Source organism: Oncorhynchus nerka, linkage group LG24 (genome assembly GCF_034236695.1).
Source record: "Oncorhynchus nerka isolate Pitt River linkage group LG24, Oner_Uvic_2.0, whole genome shotgun sequence".
NCBI lineage: Eukaryota > Metazoa > Chordata > Actinopteri > Salmoniformes > Salmonidae > Oncorhynchus > Oncorhynchus nerka.
In genome coordinates this window covers 61,631,558-61,658,777 of record NC_088419.1, presented here as the reverse complement: position 1 = coordinate 61,658,777, position 27,220 = coordinate 61,631,558, and the positions used below count along the sequence as shown (strand labels likewise).

Sequence of the window (27,220 nt, the reverse complement as noted above, 5' to 3'; positions counted from 1 at the left end):
GGTTTAGAGGGGGGTAGGGGTTTAGTGGGGGAGTAGGGGTTCAGTGGGGGAGTAGGGGTTTAGTGGGTGAGTAGGGAGTTTAGTGGGGAGTAGGGAGTTTAGTGGGGAGTAGGGGGTTCAGTGGGGGAGTAGGGGGTTTAGAGGGGGAGTAGGGGTTTAGAGGGGGTAGGGGTTTAGTGGGGGAGTAGGGGTTCAGTGGGGGGGAGTAGGGGTTTAGTGGGGGAGTAGGGAGTTTAGTGGAGGAGTAGGGGGTTCAGTGGGGAGTAAGGGGTTTAGAGGGGGAGTAGGGGTTTAGTGGGGAGTAGGGAGTTTAGTGGGGGAGTAGGGGGTTTAGTGGAGGAGTAGGGGTTTAGTGGAGGAGTAGGGGGTTCAGTGGAGGAGTAGGGGGTTTAATGGAGGAGTAGGGGATTAGAGGGGGAGTAGGGAGTTTAGTTGGGGAGTAGGGGTGCTTTTGGGTTTGTAGGCACGGGACCATATAGAACATTTACTGCTTCAATATGTCCGATAAGAACACTCATTTTCATTTTCCCATTTTGGGAATACTCTACACGACCCTGATGAAGAGCTGGTATGGGGTGGACTGGGAGGTGTAGACTCTGACGTAGAGCTGATATAGGGTGGACTAGGAGGTATAGATTCTGATGTAGGACTGGTGTAGGGTGGACAAGGAGGTATAGACTCTGATGCAGGGCTGGTATAGGGTGGACTAGGAGGTATAGACTGTGATGTATTGCTGGAATACGGTGGACTAGGAGGTATAGACTCTGATTTAGGACTGGTGTAGGGTGGACAAGGAGGTATAGAATCTGATGTAGGGCTGGTATAGGGTGGTCTAGGAGGTATAGACTCTGATGTAGGGCTGGTGTAGGGTGGACAAGGAGGTATAGACTCTGATGTATTGCTGGTGTAGGGTGGGCTGGGAGGTATAGACTCTGATGTAGGACTGGTGTAGGGTGGACAAGGAGGTATAGACTCGGATGTAGGGCTGGTATAGGGTGGACTAGGAGGTATAGACTCTGATGTATTGCTGGTGTAGGGTGGTCTAGGAGGTAAAGACTCTGGTGTATTGCTGGTATAGGGTGGACTGGGAGGTATAGACTCGGATGTATTGTTGGTGTAGGGTGGACTCGGAGGTATAGACTCTGATGTAGGGCTGGTATAGGGTGGACTAGGAGGTATAGACTCTGATGTATTGCTGGTGTAGGGTGGACAAGGAGGTAAAGACTCTGATGTAGGGCTAGTATAGGGTGGACTGGGAGGTATAGACTCTGATGTAGTACTGATGTAGGGTGGACAAGGAGGTATAGACTCTGATGCAGGGCTGGTATAGGGTGGACTAGGAGGTATAGACTGTGATGTATTGCTGGAATACGGTGGACTAGGAGGTATAGACTCTGATTTAGGACTGGCGTAGGGTGGACAAGGAGGTATAGAATCTGATGTATTGCTGGTGTAGGGTGGACTCGGAGGTATAGACTCTGATGTATTGCTGGTGTAGGGTGGACTAGGAGGTATAGACTCTGATGTAGGGCTGGTATAGGGTGGACTAGGAGGTATAGACTCTGATGTATTGCTGGTGTAGGGTGGACTCGGAGATATAGACTCTGATGTAGGGCTGGTATAGGGTGGACTAGGAGGTATAGACTCTGATGTATTGCTGGTGTAGGGTGGTCTAGGAGGTAAAGACTCTGATGTATTTCTGGTGTAGGGTGGACTAGGAGGTAAAGACTCTGATGTATTACTGGTGTAGGCTGGACTGGGAGGTATAGACTCGGATGTATTGCTGGTGTAGGGTGGACTCGGAGGTATAGACTCTGATGTAGGGCTGGTATAGGGTGGACTAGGAGGTATAGACTCTGATGTATTGCTGGTGTAGGGTGGACAAGGAGGTAAAGACTCTGATGTAGGGCTAGTATAGGGTGGACTGGGAGGTATAGACTCTGATGTAGTACTGATGTAGGGTGGACTAGGAGGTATAGACTCTGATGTAGGGCTAGTATAGGGTGGACTGGGAGGTATAGACTCTGATGTAGTACTGATGTAGGGTGGACTAGGAGGTATAGACTCTGATGTATTGCTGGTGTAGGGTGGACTGGGAGGTATAGGGTTGGTGTAGACGGTTTGGTGTATGGTGAATGGCCTGTGATGACCTCTCCTGGGTGCCTGAGAGGTGAACAGGAGAGTGCCAAGTCACCTGTGAGTGGGCCATCTGTCTGTCTGTTCATCTGCGTTCCTTCAGCTGAAAGGCCGGTATGTATGTATGTGTGTGTGTGTGTGTGTGTGTGTGCGTGCGTGCGTGTGTGCGTGTGTGCGCGTGTGCGTGTGCGCGTGCGTGTGTGTGTGTGTGTGTGTGTGTGTGTGTGTGTGTGTGTGTGTGTGTGTGAGGGCTGACAGGTAGTGTGAGCTGATGGGAAACGGCTGCAGCGCGGCCATAACCGGGTGATAACCCGGGGAGTACATACACATGCGCACCAGGCCGTGGAGACCTACGTTTCCTCTAGGTTTCTGCCTGAAGCAGCCCTCAGAGAAGCTGATATCAAAACATCCCACAGTCACCTTCTGACATCAACTTCTGCTACCACTTTACTTATGAAGTGTTCTAATGCCTGATAAACATGCGTAGCACATTATAGATGCATTCATAGAGCATAGTACTGGGGAGGCCTATGGGAACACAGACCGGGACTCTCTCTCTCTACCACCATCTGTCTGTCTATGTTTCATCTCTGTCTGTTTGTCTTCCTCTGTCGCTGTCTGTCTGTCTTGGCCCATCCATCCAGGGTCTTCTCTGGCACCCTCTCCATCTTCCCAGCTGCAGTCTCCTCAGAGTAGAGAAGAGCTGGAGGAGAACTAGTGTTTATAAGAGCTCCTTCCTTCCATATGGCCGATAACTATTAACGGCCCCCGCTGCATTTACCTTGGATGCCGTTCTTCAGGAACCATGTCCAAACTTACAGAAAGAAAACAAGAACAGGAGGAAAAGAGCGGACGCTCAGGTTAAGGCCTTCTAGAGTTACCTGTGTTGTTCCATGCTTTTTCCGGGGGTAATTAAACTATACAATGTGTGTATAATGTGGTTTGGGCAGGCCATTCATCTTGCCACAGCATCCGCCCCCCACACCCTCTCCCTCATGCCAAAATCTCCCCACAGTCCCAACGCTCTAGCAGCCCCATGGTACACGGTGTGTGTCTGACTCTGGGTAATGACATATAGCATCTCAAGGGCATTATTAATTTTCATACACAGCTTATTTCTGAAAAGAGTGGGGATCATTGAGTCATAACATAACAAGCAGAAAATGAATACTCTCTGACTCTCTCTGGTGCCCCCTGTTGGGGGGAACGTTTCTGGCATGAGAGTGGTGTTATAGTGAAGTGGGCATTGCTGCTCTACTTTATGCAATTCACTGTACATGCTGCTCTGCTAGGTACCAAGTAATCACACTATTAGTCAAAGGAAAGAATCACTGAGGCTATGGTACATCAACAGTATGTTAGGACAGACTGTCTTTTCGTACAGTCGGAACCTCCCCCTCTCTATATATCCAGTGCTTTGTTCTGTACTGTATGATCCAGGGTGTTACTGTTACTGCTATGTATTGTTACTGTTACTGTTTCTGTTACTGTAGTGTTACTGTTACTGTTAATGTAGTGTTACTGTAGTGTTACTGTTAATGTAGTGTTACTGTGGTGTTACTGCAGTGTTACTGTTACTGTTATGTTACTGTTACTTTTACTGTATCGTTACTGTTACTTTAGTGTTACTGTTACGGTTAATGTTATGTCACTGTTACTGTACTGTTCCTGTGGTGTGACTTTTAATGTTACTGTTGCTGCTGCTTTTGCTGTTTCTGTAGTGTTACTGTTACTGTTACTGTATTTTTACTGTTACTGTATGGTTACTGTCACTTTTGCTGTTGTGTTGCTGTTACTATTGTATTGGTACTGTTATTGTTAATCTAGTGTTACTTTTACTGTTACTGTAGTGTTGCTCTTACTGTACTGTTACTATTACTGTCACTGTAGTGTTACTATTACTGGTACTGGAGTGTTACTGTTACTGTCACTGTAGTGTTACTATTACGGGTACTGTAGTGTTACTGTTACTGGTACTATTACTGTTACTATAGTGTTACTTTTACTGTTACTGTAGTGTTACTATTACTGTTACGGTAGTGTTACTTTTACTGTTACTGTAGTGTTACTGTTACTGTAGTGCTGCTCTTACTGTCACTGTAGTGTTACTATTACTGGTACTGGAGTGTTACTGTTACTGTCACTGTAGTGTTACTGTTACTGTTACTATTACTGTTACTGTAGTGGTACTGTAGTGTTACTGTTACGGTTACTGTTACTATTACTGTTACTGTAGTGTTACTGTTACTGTACTGTTACTGTTAATATTACTGTTACTGTCACTGTCACTGTCACTGTACTGTTACTGTTACAGTAGGGGTACTGTGGTGTTACTGTTACTGTTACTATTACTGTTACTGTAGTGGTACTGTAGTGTTACTGTTACGGTTACTGTTACTATTACTGTTACTGTAGTGTTACTGTTACTGTACTGTTACTGTTAATATTACTGTTACTGTCACTGTCACTGTCACTGTACTGTTACTGTTACAGTAGGGGTACTGTGGTGTTACTGTTACTGTTACTGTAGTATTACTGTTATGGTTACTGTAGTGTTACTGTTACTGTTACGGTTACTGTGGTATTAGTGAAACTGTTACTGTTACTGTAGTGTTACTGGTACTGTTAATGTAATGTTACTGTTACTGTTAATGTAGTGTTACTGTTACTGTTACTGTGGTGTTACTGTTACTGTTACTGTCACTGTAATGTAACTGTTACTGTAGTGTTACTGTTACTGTCACTGTAGTGTTACTGTCACTGTAGTGTTACTGTTACTGTAGTGTTACTGTTACTGTTACTGTCACTGTTACTGTCACTGTAGTGTTACTGTTACTGTTAATGTAGTGTTACTGTTACTGTTACTGTCACTGTAATGTAACTGTTACTGTAGTGTTACTGTCACTCTAGTGTTACTGGTACTTTAGTGTTACTGTAGTGTTACTGTCGCTGTCACTGTTACTGTGGTGTTACTGTCGCTGTCACTGTTACTGTAGTGTTACTGTTATTGTTGCTGTAGTATTACTGTAGTGTTACTGTTATTGTTGCTGTAGTATTACTGTTGTGTTACTGTTACTGTTACTATAGTGTTATTGTTACAGTTAATGTAGTGTTGCTGTTACTGTTACTGTTACTGTTACTATACTGCTACTGTACTGTTACGGTTACTGTTGCTGTAGTATTACTGTAGTGTTACCGCTACTTGTACTGTTACTGTTACTGTTACTGATACTGATACTGTTACTGTAGTATTACTGTAGTGTTACTGTTACTGTTAATGTTACTGTAGTGTTACTGTAGTGTTACCGCTACTTGTACTGTTACTGCACTGGTACTGTGCTGTTACTGTTACTGTTACTGTTACTGAAGTATTACTGTAGTGTTACTGTTACTGTTACTGTAGTATTACTGTAGTGTTACTGTTACTGTTACTGTAGTGTTACTGCTACTTTTACTGTTACTGTTACTGTTGCTGTTACTGTTACTGTTACTGTACTGTTACTGTAGTGTTACTTTTTCCAAAGTGTTACTGTTACTGTAGTCTTACTGTTACTGTTACTGTTACTATCGTGTTACTGGTACTGCTACTGTTAATGTAGTGTTTCTGTTGCTGTTAATGTAGTGTTACTGTTACTGTTAATGTAGTGTTACTGTTACTGTTACTGTTACTGTTACTGTAGTCTTACTGTTAGTGTGCTGTTACTGTTGCTGTTACTGTTACTGTTACTGTACTGTTACTATTACTGTGGTGCTACTGTTACAGTAGTGTTGCTGTTACTGTGGTGTGACGTACCTTTACTGTTGCTGTTGCTGTAACTGTTACTTTTACTGTTACTGTATTGCTACAGGTACTGGTGTGTTACTGTTACTGTACTGTTACTGTTATTGTTATTATGGTGTTACTGTTACTGTTACCATAGTGTTACTGTTACTGTACTGTTACTGTTACAGTTACTATTACTGTACTGTTACTATTACTGTTACTGTGGTGTTACTGTTACAGTAGTGTTACTGTTACTGTGGTGTTATTGTACTTCTACTGTTACATTTACTGTAGTATTACTGTTACTGTAGTTTTACTGTTATTGTAGTGTTACTCTAGTGTTACTGTTACTTTAGTGTTTCTGTTACTGTTATTGTTACTGTTACTGTAGTGTTACTGTAGTATTACTGTATTGTTACTGTTACTGTTACTGTTACCGTTACTGTTACTGTTGCTGTAGTGTTACTGTTGCTGTAGTGTTATTGTTACTGTTGCTGTATTGTTACTGTTACCGTTACTGTTACTGTTGCTGTAGTGTTACTGTTGCTGTAGTGTTACTGTTGCCGTAGTGTTACTGTTACTGTTTCTGTAGTGTCACTGTTAATGCAGTGTTACTGTTACTTTTACTGTACTGTTACTGTTACTGTTACTGTTACTGTTACTGTTACTGTTACTGTTACTGTAGTGTTACTGCTACTTTTACTGTTACTGTTACTGTTACTGTTGCTGTTACTGTTACTGTTACTGTACTGTTACTGTAGTGTTACTTTTTCCAAAGTGTTACTGTTACTGTAGTCTTACTGTTACTGTTACTATTGTGTTACTGGTACTGCTACTGTTAATGTAGTGTTTCTGTTGCTGTTAATGTATTTACTGTTACTGTTAATGTACTGTTACTGTTACTGTTACTGTAGTCTTACTGTTACTGTGCTGTTACTGTTGCTGTTACTGTTACTGTACTGTTGCTATTACTGTGGTGTTACTGTTAATATTACTGTGGTGTTACTGTTACAGTAGTGTTACTGTTACTGTGGTGTTACTGTTACAGTAGTGTTACTGTTACTGTGGTGTGGCTTTGACTTTTACTTTTGCTGTTGCTGTAACTGTTACTTTTACTGTTACTGTATTGCTACAGTTACTGGTGTGTTACTGTTACAGTACTGTTACTGTTACTTGTTAGTGTTACTGTTGTGTTACTGTACTGTTACTGTTAGTGTCACTGTTACTGTTACTGTTACTTTTACTGTACTGTTACTGTTACTGTTACTGTGGTGTTACTGTTACAGTAGTGTTACTGTTACTGTGGTGTGTTACTGTTGTTACTGTTACTGTTACTGTTACTGTTAACTGTTACTTTGTGTTACTGGTTACTGTCACTGTCTGTTACTGTTACTGTTACTATTACTGTTACAGTAGGTACTGATACTGTGGTGTTACTTTACTGTTACTGTACTGCTGTTTGATTGCTTATGTTACTGTTACTGTTACTGTAGTGTTACTGTTACTGTTACTGTTACTGTTATTGGTATTAGTGTTAAACTGTTACTGTTACTGTAGTGTTACTGGTACTGTTACTGTTACTGTAGTGTTACTGCTACTTTTTACTGTTACTGTTACTGTTGTGTTACTGTTACTGTACTACTGTTACTGTTACTGTTATGGTGTTACTTTACTGTTACCAAAGTGTTACTGTTACTGTAGTCTTACTGTTACTGTAGTACTGTTACTATTGTGTTACTGGTTACTGCTGTTACTGTTAAAAGTGTTAGTGTTTCTGTTACTGCTGTTAATATTGTTACTGTTACTGTTAATGTACTGTTACTGTTAATGTACTGTTACTGTTACTGTTACTGTAGTCTTACTGTTACTGTGCTGTTACTGTTGCTGTTACTGTTACTGTACTGTTGCTATTACTGTGGTGTTACTGTTAATATTACTGTGGTGTTACTGTTACAGTAGTGTTACTGTTACTGTGGTGTGACTTGTACTTTTACTGTTGCTGTTGCTGTAACTGTTACTTTTACTGTTACTGTATTGCTACAGTTACTGGTGTGTTACTGTTACAGTACTGTTACTGTTATTGTTATTATGGTGTTACTGTACTGTTACTGTTACAGTTACTGTTACTGTTACTGTACTGTTACTATAACTGTTACTGTCACTGTCACTGTCACTGTACTGTTACTATTACTGTTACAGTAGGGGTACTGTGGTGTTACTGTTACTGTTACTGTAGTATTACTGTTATGGTTACTGTAGTGTTACTGTTACTGTTACGGTTACTGTGGTATTAGTGAAACTGTTACTGTTACTGTAGTGTTACTGGTACTGTTAATGTAGTGTTACTGTTACTGTTAATGTAGTGTTACTGTTACTGTTACTGTGGTGTTACTGTTACTGTTACTGTCACTGTAATGTAACTGTTACTGTAGTGTTACTGTTACTGTTACTGTCACTGTTACTGTCACTGTAGTGTTACTGTTACTGTTACTTTCACTGTTACTGTTGCTGTTTTTGTTACTGTCACTGTTACTGTACTGTTACTGTTTCTGTAGTGTTACTGTACTGTTACTGTTACTGTAGTGTTACTGTTACTGTTAATGTAGTGTTACTGTTACTGTTAATGTAGTGTAACTGTTGCTTTTACTGTTACGGTTACTGTTACAATTGTGGTAGTTTTACTGTCACTCTAGTGTTACTGTTACTGTATTGTTACTGTAGTGTTACTGTAGTGTTACTGTCACTCTAGTGTTACTGGTACTTTAGTGTTACTGTAGTGTTACTGTCGCTGTCACTGTTACTGTGGTGTTACTGTCGCTGTCACTGTTACTGTAGTGTTACTGGTATTGTTGCTGTAGTATTACTGTAGTGTTACTGTTATTGTTGCTGTAGTATTACTGTTGTGTTACTGTTACTGTTACTATAGTGTTATTGTTACAGTTAATGTAGTGTTGCTGTTACTGTTACTGTTACTGTTACTATACTGCTACTGTACTGTTACGGTTACTGTTACTGTAGTATTACTGTAGTGTTACCGCTACTTGTACTGTTACTGTTACTGTTACTGTTACTGATACTGATACTGTTACTGTAGTATTACTGTAGTGTTACTGTTACTGTTACTGTTAATGTTACTGTAGTGTTACTTTTTACCAAAGTACTGTTACTGCACTGGTACTGTCTTTACTGTTACTGTTACTGTTACTATTGTAGTTTACTGTAGTGTTACTGTTACTGTTACTGAAGTATTACTGTAGTGTTACTGTTACTGTTACTGTTGCTGTTGCTGTTACTGTTACTGTACTGTTACTGTAGTGTTACTTTTTCCAAAGTGTTACTGTTACTGTAGTCTTACTGTTACTGTTACTGTTACTATCGTTTACTGGTACTGCTGCTATTAATGTAGTGTTACTGTTACTGTTAATGTAGTGTTACTGTTACTGTTACTGTTACTGTAGTCTTACTGTTACTGTGCTGTTACTGTTGCTGTTACTATTACTGTGGTGTGACTTGTACCTTTACTGTTGCTGTTGCTGTAACTGTTACTTTTACTGTTACTGTATTGCTACAGTTACTGGTGTGTTACTGTTACTGTACTGTTACTGTTATTGTTATTATGGTGTTACTGTTACTGTTACTGTGTTACTGTTACTGTTACTGTTACTGTACTGTTACTGTAACTGTTACTATTACTGTTACTGTGGTGTTACTGTTACTAGTGTTACTGTTACTGTGGTGTTATTGTACTACTGTTACATTTACTGTTACTGTTACTGTTAGTTTTAGTGTTATTGTTATAGTGTTACTTACTAGTGTTACTGTTACTGTTATTGTTACTGTTATTAGTGTTACTGTAGTGTTACTGTAGTGTTACTGTTACTGTTACTGTTACTGTTGCTGTAGTGTTACTGTTGCTGTAGTGTTACTGTTACTGTTGCTGTAGTGTTACTGTTACTGTAGTGTTACTGTTACTGTTGCTGTAGTGTTACTGTTAATGCAGTGTTACTGTTACTTTTACTGTACTGTACTGTTGCTGTTACTGTTACTGTGGTTTTACTGTTACTGTTTCTGTAGTGTCACTGTTAATGCAGTGTTACTGTTACTGTTACTTTTACTGTACTGTTACTGTTACTGTCACTGTTACTGTCACTGTAGTGTTACTGTTACTGTTACTTTCACTGTTACTGTTGCTGTTTTTGTTACTGTCACTGTTACTGTACTGTTACTGTTTCTGTAGTGTTACTGTACTGTTACTGTTACTGTAGTGTTACTGTTACTGTTAATGTAGTGTTACTGTTACTGTTAATGTAGTGTAACTGTTGCTTTTACTGTTATGGTTACTGTTACAATTGTGGTAGTTTTACTGTCACTCTAGTGTTACTGTTACTGTATTGTTACTGTAGTGTTACTGTAGTGTTACTGTCGCTGTCACTGTTACTGTGGTGTTACTGTCGCTGTCACTGTTACTGTAGTGTTACTGTTATTGTTGCTGTAGTATTACTGTAGTGTTACTGTTATTGTTGCTGTAGTATTACTGTTGTGTTACTGTTACTGTTACTATAGTGTTATTGTTACAGTTAATGCTGTTGCTGTTACTGTTACTGTTACTGTTATTGCTGCTGTACTGTTACTGTTACTGTTACTGTAGTATTACTGTAGTGTTACCGCTACTTGTACTGTTACTGTTACTGTTACTGTTACTGATACTGATACTGTTACTGTAGTATTACTGTAGTGTTACTGTTACTGTTACTGTTAATGTTACTGTAGTGTTACTGTAGTGTTACCGCTACTTGTACTGTTACTGCACTGGTACTGTGCTGTTACTGTTACTGTTACGGTTACTGTTACTGTTATTGTAGTGTTACTGTAGTGTTACTGTTACTGTTACTGAAGTATTACTGTAGTGTTACTGTTACTGTTACTGTTGCTGTTGCTGTTACTGTTACTGTACTGTTACTGTAGTGTTACTTTTTCCAAAGTGTTACTGTTACTGTAGTCTTACTGTTACTGTTACTGTTACTATCGTGTTACTGGTACTGCTACTGTTAATGTAGTGTTACTGTTACTGTTAATGTAGTGTTACTGTTACTGTTACTGTTACTGTAGTCTTACTGTTACTGTGCTGTTACTGTTGCTGTTACTATTACTGTGGTGTGACTTGTACCTTTACTGTTGCTGTTGCTGTAACTGTTACTTTTACTGTTACTGTTACTGGTGTTTACTGTTACTGTACTGTTACTGTTATTGTTATTATGGTGTTACTGTTACTGTTACTATAGTGTTACTTACTGTAGTATTACTGTACTGTTACTATTACTGTTACTGTGGTGTTACTGTTACTAGTTTACTGTTACTGTGGTGTTATTGTACTACATGTTAATGTTACTGTAGTTTTACTGTAGTAGTTACTAGTTACTGTTGTTTCTGTTACTGTAGTTACTGTTACTGTAGTGTTACTGTAGTATTACTGTTTGTTACTGTTACTGTTTACTGTTGCTGTTGTTACTGTTGCTGTGTTACTGTTACTGTTGGTGTTACTGTTACTGTTACTTTTACTGTACTGTACTGTTGCTGTTACTGTTACTACTGTTACTGTTTCTGTAGTGTCACTTTAATGCAGTGTTACTGTTACTTTTACTGTACTGTTACTGTTACTGTTACTGTTACTGTAGTTTACTGTAGTGTTACTGTTACTGTTACTGTAGTGTTACTGTTACTTGTTACTTACTGTTGCTGTTACTGTTACTGTTACTGTTACTGTAGTTACTTTTTCCAAAGTGTTACTGTTACTGTTATAGTCTTACTGTTACTGTTACTATTGGTGTTACTGTTAATGTAGTGTTTCTGTTGCTTAATGTAGTTACTGTTACTGTTACTGTTACTTTTACTGTTACTGTAGTCTTACTGTTACATTGTTACTGTTGCTGTTACTGTTACTGTACTGTTGCTATTACTGTGGTGTTACTGTTAATATTACTGTGGTGTTACTGTTACAGTAGTGTTACTGTTACTGTGGTGTGACTTGTCACTGTTGCTGTTGCTGTAACTGTTACTTTTACTGTTACTGTATTGCTACAGTTACTGGTGTGTTACTGTTACTGTACTGTTACTGTTACAGTTACTGTTACTGTACTGTTACTATAACTGTTACTGTGGTGTTACTGTTACAGTAGTGTTACTGTTACTGTGGTGTTATTGTACTTCTACTGTTACATTTACTGTAGTATTACTGTTACTGTAGTTTTACTGTTATTGTAGTGTTACTCTAGTGTTACTGCTACTTTAGTGTTTCTGTTACTGTTATTGTTACTGTTACTGTAGTGTTACTGTAGTATTACTGTATTGTTACTGTTACTGTTACTGTTACTGTTGCTGTAGTGTTACTGTTACTGTTACTGTTGCTGTAGTGTTACTGTTACTGTAGTGTTACTGTTACTGTTTCTCTAGTGTCACTGTTAATGCAGTGTTACTGTTACTTTTACTGTACTGTTACTGTTACTGTTACTTTTACTGTACTGTTACTGTTACTGTTACTGTTGTTGTTGCTGTATTGTTACTGTTACTGTTTCTGTTATTGTTACTGTTACTTTTTCTGTAGTGTTACTGTTACTTTTTCTGTAGTGTTACTGTAGTGTTATTGTTACTGTTACTTTTACTGTTATTGTAGTGTTACTGTTACTGGAATGTTTATGTTTCTCTACTCGTACTGTAATGTTATGTACTCTAAGGACTGTTTCAGTATGGCATACTATACTGGTGATCTGGCCAAGAGAATGTTGTTCACTTTTCCATGTACAGAATGACACAGCACCAGGTGATAGAGGTTATGAGCATACTCACACACTCACACACACACACACACACACACACACACACACACACACACACACACACACACACACACACACACACACACACACACACACACACACACACACACACACACACACAACTTTGTGGGGACACACAATTCAGTCCCATTCAAAATCCTATTTTCCCTAACCCTCAACCTAACCCCTACCCTAACTCTAATCTTAACCCTAACCCTATCCTTAACCCAGAAACTTAACCATAATCTTAACCCTGAACCTAACCCTAGCTCCTAACCCTAAACCTAAAACTAACCCTAGCTCCTAACCCTAAACCTAACCCTAGCTCCTAACCCTAAAACTAACCCTAGCTCCTGACCCTAAAACTAACCCTAACTCCTAACCCTAACTCTAAACGTAAAACTAACCCTAGCTCCTAACCCTAACCCTAACCCTAACCCTAAACGTAAAACTAACCCTAGCTCCTAACCCTAACCCTAAACGTAAAACTAACCCTAGCTCCTAACCCTTAACTTAACCCTAGCTCCTAACCCTAAACCTAAAACTAACCCTAGCTCCTAACCCTAACCCTAAACCTAACCCTAGCTCCTAACCCTAAACCTAACCCTAGCTCCTAACCCTAACCCTAAACCTAACCCTAGCTCCTAACCCTAAACCTAACCCTAGCCCATAACCCTAAACCTAACCCTAGCTCCTAACCCTAAACCTAAACCTTACCCTAGCTCCTAAATCTAAACCTAACCCTAGCTCCTAACCCTAAACCTAACCCTAGCTCCTAACCCTAAAACTAAACCTTACCCTAGCTCCTAAACCTAAACCTAACCCTAGCTCCTAACCCTAAACCTAAACGTTACCCTAGCTCCTAACCTTAAACCTAAACCTTACCCTAGCTCCTAACCCTAAACATAACTCTAGCTCCTAACCCTAAAACTAAACCTTACCCTAGCTCTTAAACCTAAACCTAAACCTAGCTCCTAACCCTAAAACTAAACCTTACCCTAGCTCCTAAACCTAAACCTTACCCTAGCTCCTAACTCTAGCTCCTAACCCTAAAACTAAACCTTACCCTAGCTCCTAAACCTAAACCTAACCCTAGCTCCTAACCCTAAAACTAAACCTTACCCTAGCTCCTAAACCTAAACCTAACTCTAGCTCCTAACCCTAACACTAACACTCATTCTAACCTTAACCCTAAACCCCCTAGAAATAGCGTTTGATCTTGTGGGGACCAACAAAATGTCTGCAGTTGGTCAAATGTTTTGTTTGTTTACTTTATTTTGCGGGGATTTCTGGTCCACAAAGATATAGTTAAACACACACACACACACACACACACACACACACACACACACACACACACACACACACACACACACACACACACACACCTCTATATAACACAGCAATATGCACATACATGTAGGAGGAGGAACTGGTGTGACAGTGTTTTGGAGTCAGAGAGCAGTGTTTCAGCAGGTTTCCATTTGCTAGTTCCTTGATGCTGCCTTCATTCCCTTATTGAAAACATCCCCTGGAATGTCCTGCAGCAGCCATAGCCCAGCCACCACTTCACTGACACACACAGTGAAGGAGAGAAAGTGTGTGTGTGTGTGTGTGTGTGTGTGTGTGTGTGTGTGTGTGTGTGTGTGTGTGTGTGTGTGTGTGTGTGTGTGAGAGAGAGAGAGGGGGTGGAGGCGAGTGAGTTTTATGACCTAGAGAGTTGTTAATTAATGTATACAGTAATACAATACATACTAATATTTGTATTTTAGACAAGTTGCTTTTGTCTGTTAAACAAGTTTGTGACTTTGTGGGTGCACTGTGCATGTGTGTGTGTCTATGTACATGTGTGTAATAGGTTATTGTTCAGTTTTGGACAGATGTGTTTTGCAGTTGCATGTGAAGTGGTGGGTTAAAGCCATAGTTGTATTCTTGCACTCTAGATGTTGCCTGCTTTGTCACAATGCCTCCCCCTCTCTCTTTCTTCTCCCCTCTCTCTCTTCTTCCATCTGTCTCTGTCTGCTTTCCTGTCTGCCTCCATCCCCCTTTATCACACTGACTCTATCTCTCTCCTCCATAACTCCATCTGCTCTGTCTCACTCTGTCTTTCCTTGTCTTCCCTCCTCTCAGTAGGAACGTTTTATGGAGCGAGAGAGGAGGAGACACCAGGGAAAGACGACTAGTGGTCTCCCCCGGATAGTTTAGTATTGTATTTGTACAGGTGTGGCATGGTGTGTGTTACTGTATCGGTGTGGGTGTGCATCATTTAACAGTGGTGCCTCTGTCTTAGTGCCCACCCTGTTGGGCTGACGTGTCCCTCTCTGCCTCCCCCTGCGTGAGACTGACGATGCACAGGCCCCATCTCCCGTCGCTGAGCTGGGACAGCCTTTTTTGGCTCTCATACATCTTTAACTCACACGTACACACACACACACACACACACACACACACACACACACACACACACACACACACACACACACACACACACACACACACACACACACACACACAGACACACATACACACACGCACACACAGTAGACAGGCAGATACACACACACAGATGCTCAAATAAGATCTGTCTGATATTAGATTCACTACAAGTCAGAGCTGAAGAGATGCAATATTAAAACATAATGTTTTCATCAGTCATCTCCCCATTAGCAGAAGACCCAGTGTGGAGCCCCATCACTTTTCTGTCTCCTCTCCTTACAGTCTCTATACAGTGCAAGGCAGATTCATGACAACCTGTCACAAACGTAGTATTGACATTCTTACATATTTCTTCAGTCCTGAGTCCTGACCCATAGCTTTCTACATACAGTATGTATGACATAATCCCCTGTTATCATTATAACTACTAATAATGAATCTGGTATAGAGGTTGGGCCCATAGTGCCAGTCCCTCTTTTGTCAGGCCTGTATCCTCTCTCAGTCCCTCTCTCTGTCAGGCCTGTATCCTCTCTCAGTCCCTCTCTCTGTCAGGCCTGTATCCTCTCTCAGTCCCTCTCTCTGTCAGGCCTGTATCCTCTCTCAATCCCTCTCTCTGTCAGGCCTGTCCTCTCTCAGTCCCTCTCTCTGCCTGTATCCTCTCTCAGTCCCTCTCAGTCCCTGTCAGGCCTGTATCCTCTCTCAGTCCCTCTCTCTGTCAGGCCTGTATCCTCTCTCAGTCCCTCTCTCTGTCAGGCCTGTATCCTCTCTCAGTCCCTCTCTCTGTCAGGCCTGTATCCTCTCTCAGTCCCTCTCTCTGTCAGGCCTGTATCAGGCAGGCTGTATCCTCTCTCAGTCCCTCTCTGTCAGGCCTGTATCCTCTCTCAGTCCCTCTCTCTGTCAGGCCTGTATCCTCTCTCAGTCCCTCTCTCTGTCAGGCCTGTATCCTCTCTCAGTCCCTCTCTCTGTCAGGCCTGTATCCTCTCTCAGTCCCTCTCTCTGTCAGGCCTGTATCCTCTCAGGTCAGGCCTGTATCCTCTCTCAGTCCCTCTCTGTCAGGCCTGTATCCTCTCTCAGTCCCTCTCTGTCAGGCCTGTATCCTCTCTCAGTCCCTCTCTCTGTCAGGCCTGTCAGGCCTCTCTCAGTCCCTCTCTCTGTCAGGCCTGTCAGGCCTCCTCTCTCAGTCCCTCTCTCTGTCAGTCCTCTCTCAGTCCCTCTCTCTCTGTCAGGCCCTGTATCCTCTCTCAGTCCTCTCTCTGTCAGGCCTCCTCCCTCTCTGTCAGGCCTGTATCCTCTCTCAATCCCTCTCTCTGTCAGGCCTGTAGCCTCCTCAGTCCCTCAGGCCCCTCTCTCAATCCCTCTCTCTGTCAGGCCTGTAGCCTCTCTCAGTCCCTCTCTGTCAGGCCTGTAGCCTCTCTCAGTCCCTCTCTCTGTCAGGCCTGTATCCTCTCTCAGTCCCTGTAGCCTCTCAGTCCCTGTCAGGCCTGTATCCTCTCTCAGTCCCTCTCTGTCAGGCCTGTATCCTCTCTCAGTCCCTCTCTCTGTCAGGCCTGCCCCTCTCTCTGTCAGGCCTCCTCTCTCAGCCCCTCTCTCTGTCAGGCCTGTATCCTCTCTCAGTCCCTCTCTCTGTCAGGCCTGTATCCTCTCTCAGCCCCTCTCTCTGTCAGGCCTGTATCCTCTCTCAGCCCCTCTCTCTGTCAGGCCTGTATCCTCTCTCAGTCCCTCTCTCTGTCAGGCCTGTATCCTCTCTCAGTCCCTCTCTCTGTCAGGCCTGTATCCTCTCTCAGTCCCTCTCTCTGTCAGGCCTGTATCCTCTCTCAGTCCCTCTCTCTGTCAGGCCTGTAGCCTCTCTCAGTCCCTCTCTCTATCAGGCCTATATCCTCTCTCAGTCCCTCTCTCTGTCAGGCCTGTAGCCTCTCTCAGTCCCTCTCTCTGTCAGGCCTGTATCCTCTCTCAGTCTCTCTCTCTGTCCCTCTCAGGCCCTGACGTGTTAGCTTAGCATTAGCCTGTGTGCTGGTGTTGATCCCAGGCAGCTCTAATTAGATCTGTAGGGCTCATTAGTCTGCTTGTAGATTACATGCTTCATTAGCCTCTGGAACAACATATCACAGCTCATTCAGCACTAATGGCTGCTACGCCACATTGCACTGACACTTGTACATTCACTCCATCTCCATAACTCTCCTCTAGCTAATACAAACACACACATTCTCTTTGTCACACACACCGGCACACATTGCATGTATTGCACGGACATACAAATGCACGCAGACACATAATGTCGATTACTCTTGCAATTTGTCTAAAGTCTGTCATTAATTACTATGTATCAGCTGATCTGAGACCTACAAATGTATCTAACATGTAGCAGAGGGACTTGTTGTAATAAAGAGGGGATGAGGGGGTGAAGGGTGGAGGAGAGGAAATGACATGATGAAAGTTGGAGCAGGAATGAGATGAGAGCGATAAAGAGAGCTTTGAGTCGGGGTCTATGAGGGTGCCATGGCTTCCATCACATTCATGCACTGCATAGCTACCGTCAGCATGTGTGTGTGTATGCCTGTCTGTGTGTCTGTGTGTAAGAAAGGAGCCTTTCTCCAGACGCCTGCCAGCTGCCCTCCCCCTCCCGTCCTGTCCTAGCAGAGAAGGAGTTAAGACCTCAGCTGTCAGCAACAAAAACAAACTGAGGGGGCAATTTTCACTAAATGTTTTAACCCCACCACAGGCCCAGCAAATCCCTGTCTCCCCCTCCTCCCGATCTTTTCTCTTGCCTTTACCTCCCTCTTTCATCTCTCTTCTTCCGCAGTCTCTCTCGCTCCTTCCCTCCTCCCCCCCTCTCTGTGTCTCTGTCTGCCAGGGGAGGTTCACACACAGCAGTGTGGCAGCAGAGACTGGAGCCTGTGGGGTCTGGCAGACAGAATGAGAGCATACAGACAGTCTAAATATGGAATGCCAGCAGGAATCACTTTAAATGTTCCTACAGAAAATCACTGGCCCCTACAGTGGTCCTGACATAGTCCATGTGGTGCAGAACCAAGGATGCCATGGTCAGGCTGTGTGTCTCTGAGTATGCAGTGCAAAAGGGGTTGACCTACAGGGGGTAAATAAGTATAAATGCTTTTTCTGTCTTGATGCATTAGGGGACCTGGACCGAGACACGTCCGTTCGCAATCATTGGTCATCACACCCCACCGGTAATGGCATTCAGAGGGTCTCACCCACTCCACGGGGGGTAGTCAAGATGTGATGTGTGTTGTCTTAAATAAACAGTTGTAGAAGGGTGCTATTAGCCAAGGAATCATTCCATGTTATACATATAAAAATGGCCAATGGTGTCTTGATGCATTAGGGGACCAGAACTGGGACACGACCGTTCCCGGTCATCAGTCATCACACCCCACCGGTGGAAGCACTTATTGGGCTGCATGCATAGGAAATGAAATCATTATGAAAGGGAGGAGGGGAGGAGAAAGGGATGAGGAGGGGAAACACTCCTGATTCCCATTAATCCCACTACTAAAACAGAGCCTGAGAGCTTCAGGGTGGAATTCCCTGATTCCTTCCTTTAGATTTACACGTCAAGCGAGAGCTGCTCTGTTCACCACCATGGTTCAGCTAGTTCAGATGCAATACGGATAGAATTTCTCTCCCCCGGTTTGTTGACTGGAAGGCTGGGAGGTGATTTATAGATGAGCTGGTACTGTAGAAGTATACATGTACACCCAGGGTTACAGTGCAGGGATGCTGGAGTTATTAAAGCTTCGTTACATGAATCATTCTCACATTGTGGAAGGGGCTGATAGTGCTCTGGCAGTGAGTCAGACAGGGACTTCCCCAAGCATTTATACAGAGGCAGGTACACACTCACACGCATGCACGTGCCCACACACAAGATGACATGCATACACACGCATACCCACCGATACACACACACACTGGCACGTTGTGAACACATACATCAGATAGCACTCATATTTCCAATTAGGGTACAGGAATGCATCCTTATTTTCCTTGGCCAACTTTTTTTCCTTGGAGTCCAGATTTTTGTGGTTTGTTTCCATTCCATCACCACCCCTTTGTCTCTCTCCTCATCCCTCTCTTCTCTTGTCCTCTCCCTTTTCCCCCGGTCTGTTGTTCCACAGCCCGTGAAGCAACAGCTTGTGTTTGTTTGCAGCATAGTAACAGTGAACAGCATGCGTTCTGTGTGTTCTGTGTGTGGAGGTCTACGCCGTCGTCCCCCTCCTCCACCTCAGGTGTCCACCAGCCTGCCTGCCTGCCCATTGCTCCGAGAGCATGGATCCCTCTCTCCTTCTTACGCTGGCACAGCCTCCCTCTCCCACTGGCCTGTCCCTATCCACATCACTCTCTACAGTAGAGGGATTATCCCTATGTCCACTCACCATTCAGCGTCGCTTGACTATATTGACAGGGTGCAGGGATGGGTATAGGGAGGAGTGGAGCAAGACGAGGACAGGCTGAAGGAGGAATGGGGTGCTGACACGGCTGGAGTCAGGCCCACAAAGCCCTCAGCCTGGGTGGCAACCAGACACACGCCACTATAGAGGAGAGAGCGATGGGGAGAGAAAGAGGCTGAATATGTGGCTATTGAATGTGTGTGTTTGTGTGTGTTGCAGGTGTGCTTGAATGTTTGTTTGTGTGTGTGGGTTTTTACATATGAAATCTGGAACCCTGGTTCGGTTTCCTGGAGCATTTTTTACATTTGATTCCACAAAATACGTTTTTCTTTTACAAGACCTGTAAATAACTGTTTCAGGGTATGATTTGAGAGATGCACATTCTACATAACGTTAACAAGCTAGCTACTTTACAACGCGACTCGCGCTGCCGCGTCACACTACCTGGTACTCTGGATTCTGAAACCGTTACTCACACAGGTCCAGGATTTGTTTCAGCCTGGGATCGTTTGCGTTTCACACAGCTCCAGGATCATACGTGAAAGCACCCTGACAAATCAAGAAAGAGAGAAGAATGCAAGATATCAGAAATGTATTTTCTAGCTCCTCTAATGGTCTCTAGAGTCAGAAACATTCCCTCTGAGAGATACAGACCAGACAGGGAGGAGGGTACACTTGGCCCCCTGTAGCAGGTGTGTGTTGCTGGCTACAGTCCTTAACTCTGTGGCTGTCTGGTGGCCAGGAAGAGAGATGACCACACACACACACACACACACACACACACACACACACACACACACACACACACACACACACACACACACACACACACACACACACACACACACACACACACACTTCTAATTCATCCCACACATACCCCGGACCAGACTAAATGACTTCCTCTGCCTGTGGTAACCGTACGCCTCAGTAAGAACTCTGTTCAGACTGTTTATGTATGACATCAAACAGAGACTAAATAAACAAGACACATCAGACAGATTGACCTCACAGGAGGAATACATGGGGCTTTTTTTCACTGAGCACTAAAGGGCTTCATAGCTGAAATTAATCAAATATCTGCTTTACACAGACACGGGGGTCATTGAAGCTGTCTGCGTCCATTCTGGGAGCAGCCTTCAGCTGTGGAGGGGACAGGAGAGGACAGGAGAGAGGAGGAGAGGACAGGAGAGGACAGGAGAGGACAGGAGAGAGGAGGAGAGGACAGGAGAGGACAGGAGAGAGGAGGAGAGGACAGGAGAGGACAGGAGAGAGGAGGAGAGGACAGGAGAGGACAGGAGAGAGGAGGAGAGGACAGGAGAGGACAGGAGAGGACAGGAGAGAGGAGGAGAGGACAGGAGAGAGGAGGAGGGGACAGGAGAGGACAGGAGAGGACAGGAGAGGACAGGAGAGAGGAGGAGAGGACAGGAGAGGACAGGAGAGGACAGGAGAGAGAAGGAGAGGAGTAGTAAGACAGAGTGGAGGGGGGTAGGAGTAGTGGTGGCTATTCAGCAGCCCGATGATCTGGGTGTAGAAGTTATTGGCCAGTCTGTTAGTTTTAGCCATGATGCTCCTGTACTGTCCGCGTCTGACTGATGGAAGTGGGGAGAACAGGCTGTGGCTCGGGTGGCTGAGGTCCCTGATGATCTTCTTGGCCTTCCTGCGACACCCCCCCACACACACACCTCCCACCTCCCTCCTCTCTCTCCTCTGGAGGGGCCTGTTGTGGGGGAGGGAGAGTGCTGTAATCTGGCTGTCTGATCTGGCCGACACTCTGCGGTAGCCTCTCCTCTCTCATCATGCCAATCCCAACGCAGCCTTTGAACTCCGCCGCCAAGAAAGTCTAGTACCGCTTTTTTCTCCCTCAGAAAAATCATAATAATAAAATAGAGGGTCTGAAAAAAGCTGACGAGCTTGGGAGCTTGAAGATTGTCAGCGTGCTGTTAATAAGCTGGAGGAGCGTGCGGAGGGGGTGATGTCAGAGAGCATTAGGCCTTATTGCTGGGTTGAGTGACACCTGGGATTATCATCTGTAGAGAGGAATAAAACAGCTTTCATCAGAGTGGGGCTGGGGCATGTCTATTTGATGTCAGAGTGAAGGAATCACACACACACACACACAGGGGGTTTGGGGAAGGAGGCCAGGAGCAGAGTGCACTACAATATGGGGTCATTAGGAACAAGTGTAGTGAATGATCAAGGGCCAGTATGAGTTAGGAACTAAGGATGGTCTCCCTGCCACCATAACAGGCTCACTGCCACCCTGTCTCTTCAGACCTCTGATTCAGACTAGAGACTATCATGTCTCTTCAGGCCTCTGATTCAGACTAGAGACTATCATGTCTCTTCAGACCTCTGATTCAGACTAGAGACTATCATGTCTCTTCAGGCCTCTGATTCAGACTAGAGACTATCATGTCTCTTCAGACCTCTAACCAGTCTCTTCAGACCTCTGATTCAGACTAGAGACTATCATGTCTCTTCAGACCTCTGATTCAGACTAGAGACTATCATGTCTCTTCAGACCTCTGATTCAGACTAGAGACTATCATGTCTCTTCAGACCTCTGATTCAGACTAGAGACTATCATGATTCAGACTTATCATGTCTCTTCAGGCCTCTGATTCAGACTAGAGACTATCATGTCTCTTCAGACCTCTGATTCAGACTAGAGACTATCATGTCTCTTCAGACCTCTGATTCAGACTAGAGACTATCATGTCTCTTCAGACCTCTGATTCAGACTAGAGACTATCATGTCTCTTCAGGCCTCTGATTCAGACTAGAGACTATCATGTCTCTTCAGGCCTCTGATTCAGACTAGAGACTATCATGTCTCTTCGGACCTCTGATTCAGACTCTATCATGACCTCTGATTCAGACTAGAGACTATCATGTCTCTTCAGACCTATCATGATTTCAGACTAGAGACTATCATGTCTCTTCAGACCTCTGATTCAGACTAGAGACTATCATGTCTCTTCAGACCTCTGATTCAGACTAGAGACTATCATGTCTCTTCAGACCTCTGATTCAGACTAGAGACTGATTCAGACTAGAGACTATCATGTAACCATCTGTCATCATTACTAGAGAAGAGATTGGGAAAAACTCTGGGCCCTATCTGAGATGTGAACTGATCTGTTGTGTTTCCTGTTAGGTCACTTCCTGGGGAACCACAGTGTGTTGGACATCCTGAGACAGGAGGGCTACGAAGTGGTGCACACACCATCACACTACCAGGAACCAAACCCAGAGTGAGTACAGAGACACACCCCACCCACGCAGCAGGGCTACAACCCAAATACATACACACACACAGACTACAGTATTGTTTACACACTAACACAAACACGCACATTGATACATGTGTGTATGGCCATTGAGCACTAATTCATATGAGCCCTCTCACAAACACAGTCACAAGTTACCCCATAACTTTACAATCCCACATCAACTAGAGCAGAAACACATGACATGTACTAATTGACCCCCACAGATGTGCTAAATGTAGAAACATGTTTTAGTACATGTAGTACACCATTACAACCAGAGCTCAGCTAAGTAGGAATCCTTTGATTTCCCCCAACCCTCACTCCCTCACCCCGCCAGCTGTGAGAGGTGGGCCAGCCCGCTCCTTGCTACCCCATGGCATGGCTACCTCATAGAAAGGCCTCAACCATTTGCCTCCTGGAGAGGGGTGCTGCATCTCCTCACGCAAACCAGCCCCCAGTCTCCTGTGAACTCTCCCACCCCGAACAGGCAGGCAGCAGCAGGAGGACTTGGGGGGGTTGATCCAAGGGCCGAGCAGGTTGGGCCCATTAAAATAGCAGCGCTAATGGTTACAAGACTCGCATGAACTAGGGTGAAATGGAAAAATTAGGAACAATAAAGGAAATCGCATAAAACAGAGCTACATTAAAACCTCCCATCCAACCACTGCTTTTACAAACTCACTTCCCCACTGCAAATTCCAGCTGTAACCAACCCGTTCCTTCCTGGCTCATACACAGAGCAGGCCCCAGCCGAGCTGAAGGCCACAGCAGTTCGGTTTCAAAAACTGACAAGTGGACTGACTGTGGTCGAAACACAAAAACACAAAACCCCTCAAAGCATGTTGTGCTCTCTGATATGAGGTGACACAAAAACACAAAACCCCACAAAGCATGTTGTGCTCTCTGATATGAGGTGACACAAAAACACAAAACCCCACAAAGCATGTTGTGCTCTCTGATATGAGGTGACACAAAAACACAAAACCCCACAAAGCATGTTGTGCTCTCTGATATGAGGTGACACAAAAACACAAAACCCCACAAAGCATGTTGTGCTCTCTGATATGAGGTGACACAACAACACAAAACCCCTCAAAGCATGTTGTGCTCTCTGATATGAGGTGACACAACAACACAAAACCCCTCAAAGCATGTTTTGCTCTCTGATATGAGGTGACACAAAAACACAAAACCCCTCAAAGCATGTTGTGCTCTCTGATATGAGGTGACACAACAACACAAAACCCCTCAAAGCATGTTGTGCTCTCTGATATGAGGTGACACAACAACACAAAACCCCTCAAAGCATGTTTTGCTCTCTGATATGAGGTGACACAACAACACAAAACCCCTCAAAGCATGTTGTGCTCTCTGATATGAGGTGACACAAAAACACAAAACCCCTCAAAGCATGTTGTGCTCTCTGATATGAGGTGACACAAAAACACAAAACCCCACAAAGCATGTTGTGCTCTCTGATATGAGGTGACACAACAACACAATACATCAGGAAGCTTGTCGGATGTTTATCAAGTGTAAACCTCTAAACTGAGCCTCTGAACCCAGAGGCATCACGTGTTCTCTGCTCAATAGAGATATTATGACAGAAGGAAAAAGTGACTCAGTGTAGAGCGGCTATAGCAGCCAGCCACTGTAGTCAGTGTAACACTGGCAAACACAGAACTGAGCACTGTGTTGTCTGGACTTGGCGCCTCATTATGATGTCAAACCCCCAGGGTGTTAACTGATGGGAAAGCAATATGACCTTTCATATACATACTAGGAAGAAGTTTCCCCTAGAAGTTGAGGTATATGGGGTTTGGGGTTTTCTGATCCTATATCTGTGCCTACAGGCAACTACCGGTAACCAGATAGGGAAAGACAGATAAGGAATGAACTCCTTGTGGATTAGTGTTGGGCCGTGTTTCAATACTTTTGAAATCTATTCTAACTTCCTCCTTTCCTGCTCGCACATGATTGTGTTGATCAAAGCAATGTAATAGAACCCTTACTTTCACCTATCCGACCGTTACATTAGAGACTACTTCAATGAAACGAATATGGTAAGGAGTAATTTCTAAGGTATTGAGTTGTCAGGGTGGTTGGGGCAGATGTCACTCAGACAGGCCTCCACATGGGTTACAGCTTCCTCCCTTGTGGCTCGTTTAGACACTTAGTCAACTTTTTACAAGCACAGAGGGCATTGTGTCCCTGTTTGAAGTTCAAAGCCCTTTGGACCATATAGATAGACTAGAGAGCACCGTGATGGTCAGGTCACCTTAAACCACACACCATAACACATTCACACAGCATACAAGGAGACCTAAAGTATCTGACATAATATGCTTAAACTGCTCACCAACATTGTTCTGTTATCTTTAATCTATTCTAGTGATAAGGGAACATACAGCCAGGTCTATACCATAGTGATATGATATTTAATAAGCATATCTCTGTTCCACAGAGAACCAACAGAGAACCCCAGCGATGGGGGCTCCGATGCGGGTAAAACCTCTCCCTATGACTGGGTGACCAGCCCCTCAGACCTGGATGTTAGCCTGGATGGTTTGGAGGAGCTGGAGGATGAGGAGCTACCCCACATGCTGCTGCCAGACAGCCTGAGCCAGCTAGAGGAGTTTGGGAGACATAAGCGCCCCCGGAAGGCCCACCGCAACCATGGCCGCCCACGCCTCTTCAGTGACCTGTGGGTCCGCATCGGTGACGGGTGAGAGAAGAAGAGAACAAATACACACACTGTCTCTAGGTCTTTATTGAACCCATTCAATGACAATAGAAAATAGCATAAAATGAAGGGTAGCAGACAGTGCAACTGGACACTCACACAGCAAGAGACCATAACAAGCTCTACCACAGTGTTCCTGTTAACCTGACTGATCTTGTTCTCCTACCCTCCAGCACCACAACTCCTCAGCCTAATGTGAGGATAACCAATGGCTATGTGACAGTGGAGCCTCTACTCACCCACCAGGAGCAGAGGAGGAGGACAGGTCTCTACCCTCCAGTGGAACCCCCCAGCCAGTCCTCACCCTCAGCGCTGCCCACCCCCAGCTCAGCCCAGTACACCATCGGCACCACCCACGCCCTCACCTGCCTACTAACGTTACTCACCTCGCACCTGCTGTTCACCTCCTGACCACATGGCGGAGCTCTCTCCACAGACAAAAACTCATGCTGTCTATACCTGAGCACCGTTATGTGCCAAGAACCCTAGAACATACAAATATCTACATATAAAGATTCTGCAAATGGGAACTGGAGGTGGAAATGAACTGCTGTGGGCATGGAACATACACAGAACATAGAACATGTAGACGTGGATATGAGGGTAGAGGACAACAGACAGACACACCAAGGACTTCTGAGACAGAGCTGTCCGTCTTCAGGCTTCTGTGAAGGGAACAGGATCAGTCTGTGAAAGGTTATTTAAACTCACAATGTGTGGAATAACTTTCACCCAAGACAAATAGATAAACGGTCTCTATCAGAGAACTAATGGAAGATACTGTATATACGACATCCATATTATGAAGTTGTCAGTAGAGGCCAAGTCTTAAAATCACAAGAAAGCAATAGGATAAATAATCATAATAAATGTTATTATTATGAATAATATTGATATTAATGATGAGAATAGACATACTAATCACTATAATAACAGCTATAACTCTGTAATAAGGTCTGATATCTTAAAGACATAGGATGTGGAGCACACATTGGACGTTTTTGTAAATTGTGCATTTTGTTCATAAAGAAATATTGTATATTTATTATTTCTCGAAGAGTATATTTTCATGCATTTGATGATCCCTGGAACAATAAACTTTTGGAAATTCCCTCAAGTTTCTTGGAGTTCCTATTTCTCTAGGCCTGCATGTCAATACTAATGCCAGTTAGTATTCCATTCCAAGCACGGTGCGCTAATGTAAAGGTGAGTTTAGACCTACAGAAAACTTAGAGGGGAATTCTCCAAGAATTGAATTCACTGCCCTCTACAGGATCCAATTGGAATGCAGGGATTGTCATCAAGTTACACGGCATGGTTCCACTTTCACCACCAGGTGGCAACAGCGGCTTTAACAAAAAACAACAATCATAAAACGCTCAAACTCCAATATGAAGCCAATTAAGACTCCATGGTCATGGACACTTCTACTACTCCCACCACTTTCAGCAACGCTCTTGTTAGTTTTTTATGTAGTCACAGTATATATATATATTATGTAGAATTTATGTAGTCACAGTATATATATATTATGTAGAATTTATGTAGTCACAGTATATATATATTATGTAGAATTTATGTAGTCACAGTATATATATATTATGTAGAATTTATGTAGTCAC

At 43.6% G+C, this 27,220-nt stretch overlaps 1 protein-coding gene across 1 annotated transcript in view; it reads left to right on the top strand.

Moving 5' to 3' along the window:
* The window catches only part of trabd2b (TraB domain containing 2B), a 104,602-nt gene extending 77,887 nt beyond the window's left edge, over positions 1-26,715 (top strand). The window contains exons 5-7 of the mRNA XM_065009035.1: positions 22,741-22,837; positions 25,320-25,580; positions 25,772-26,715. Coding sequence (XP_064865107.1) covers positions 22,741-22,837; positions 25,320-25,580; positions 25,772-26,009 — 596 coding nt within the window. The 3' untranslated portion in view covers positions 26,010-26,715. The remainder of the gene's footprint in view (positions 1-22,740; positions 22,838-25,319; positions 25,581-25,771) is intronic.
* The last annotated feature ends 505 nt before the right edge of the window (positions 26,716-27,220 follow it).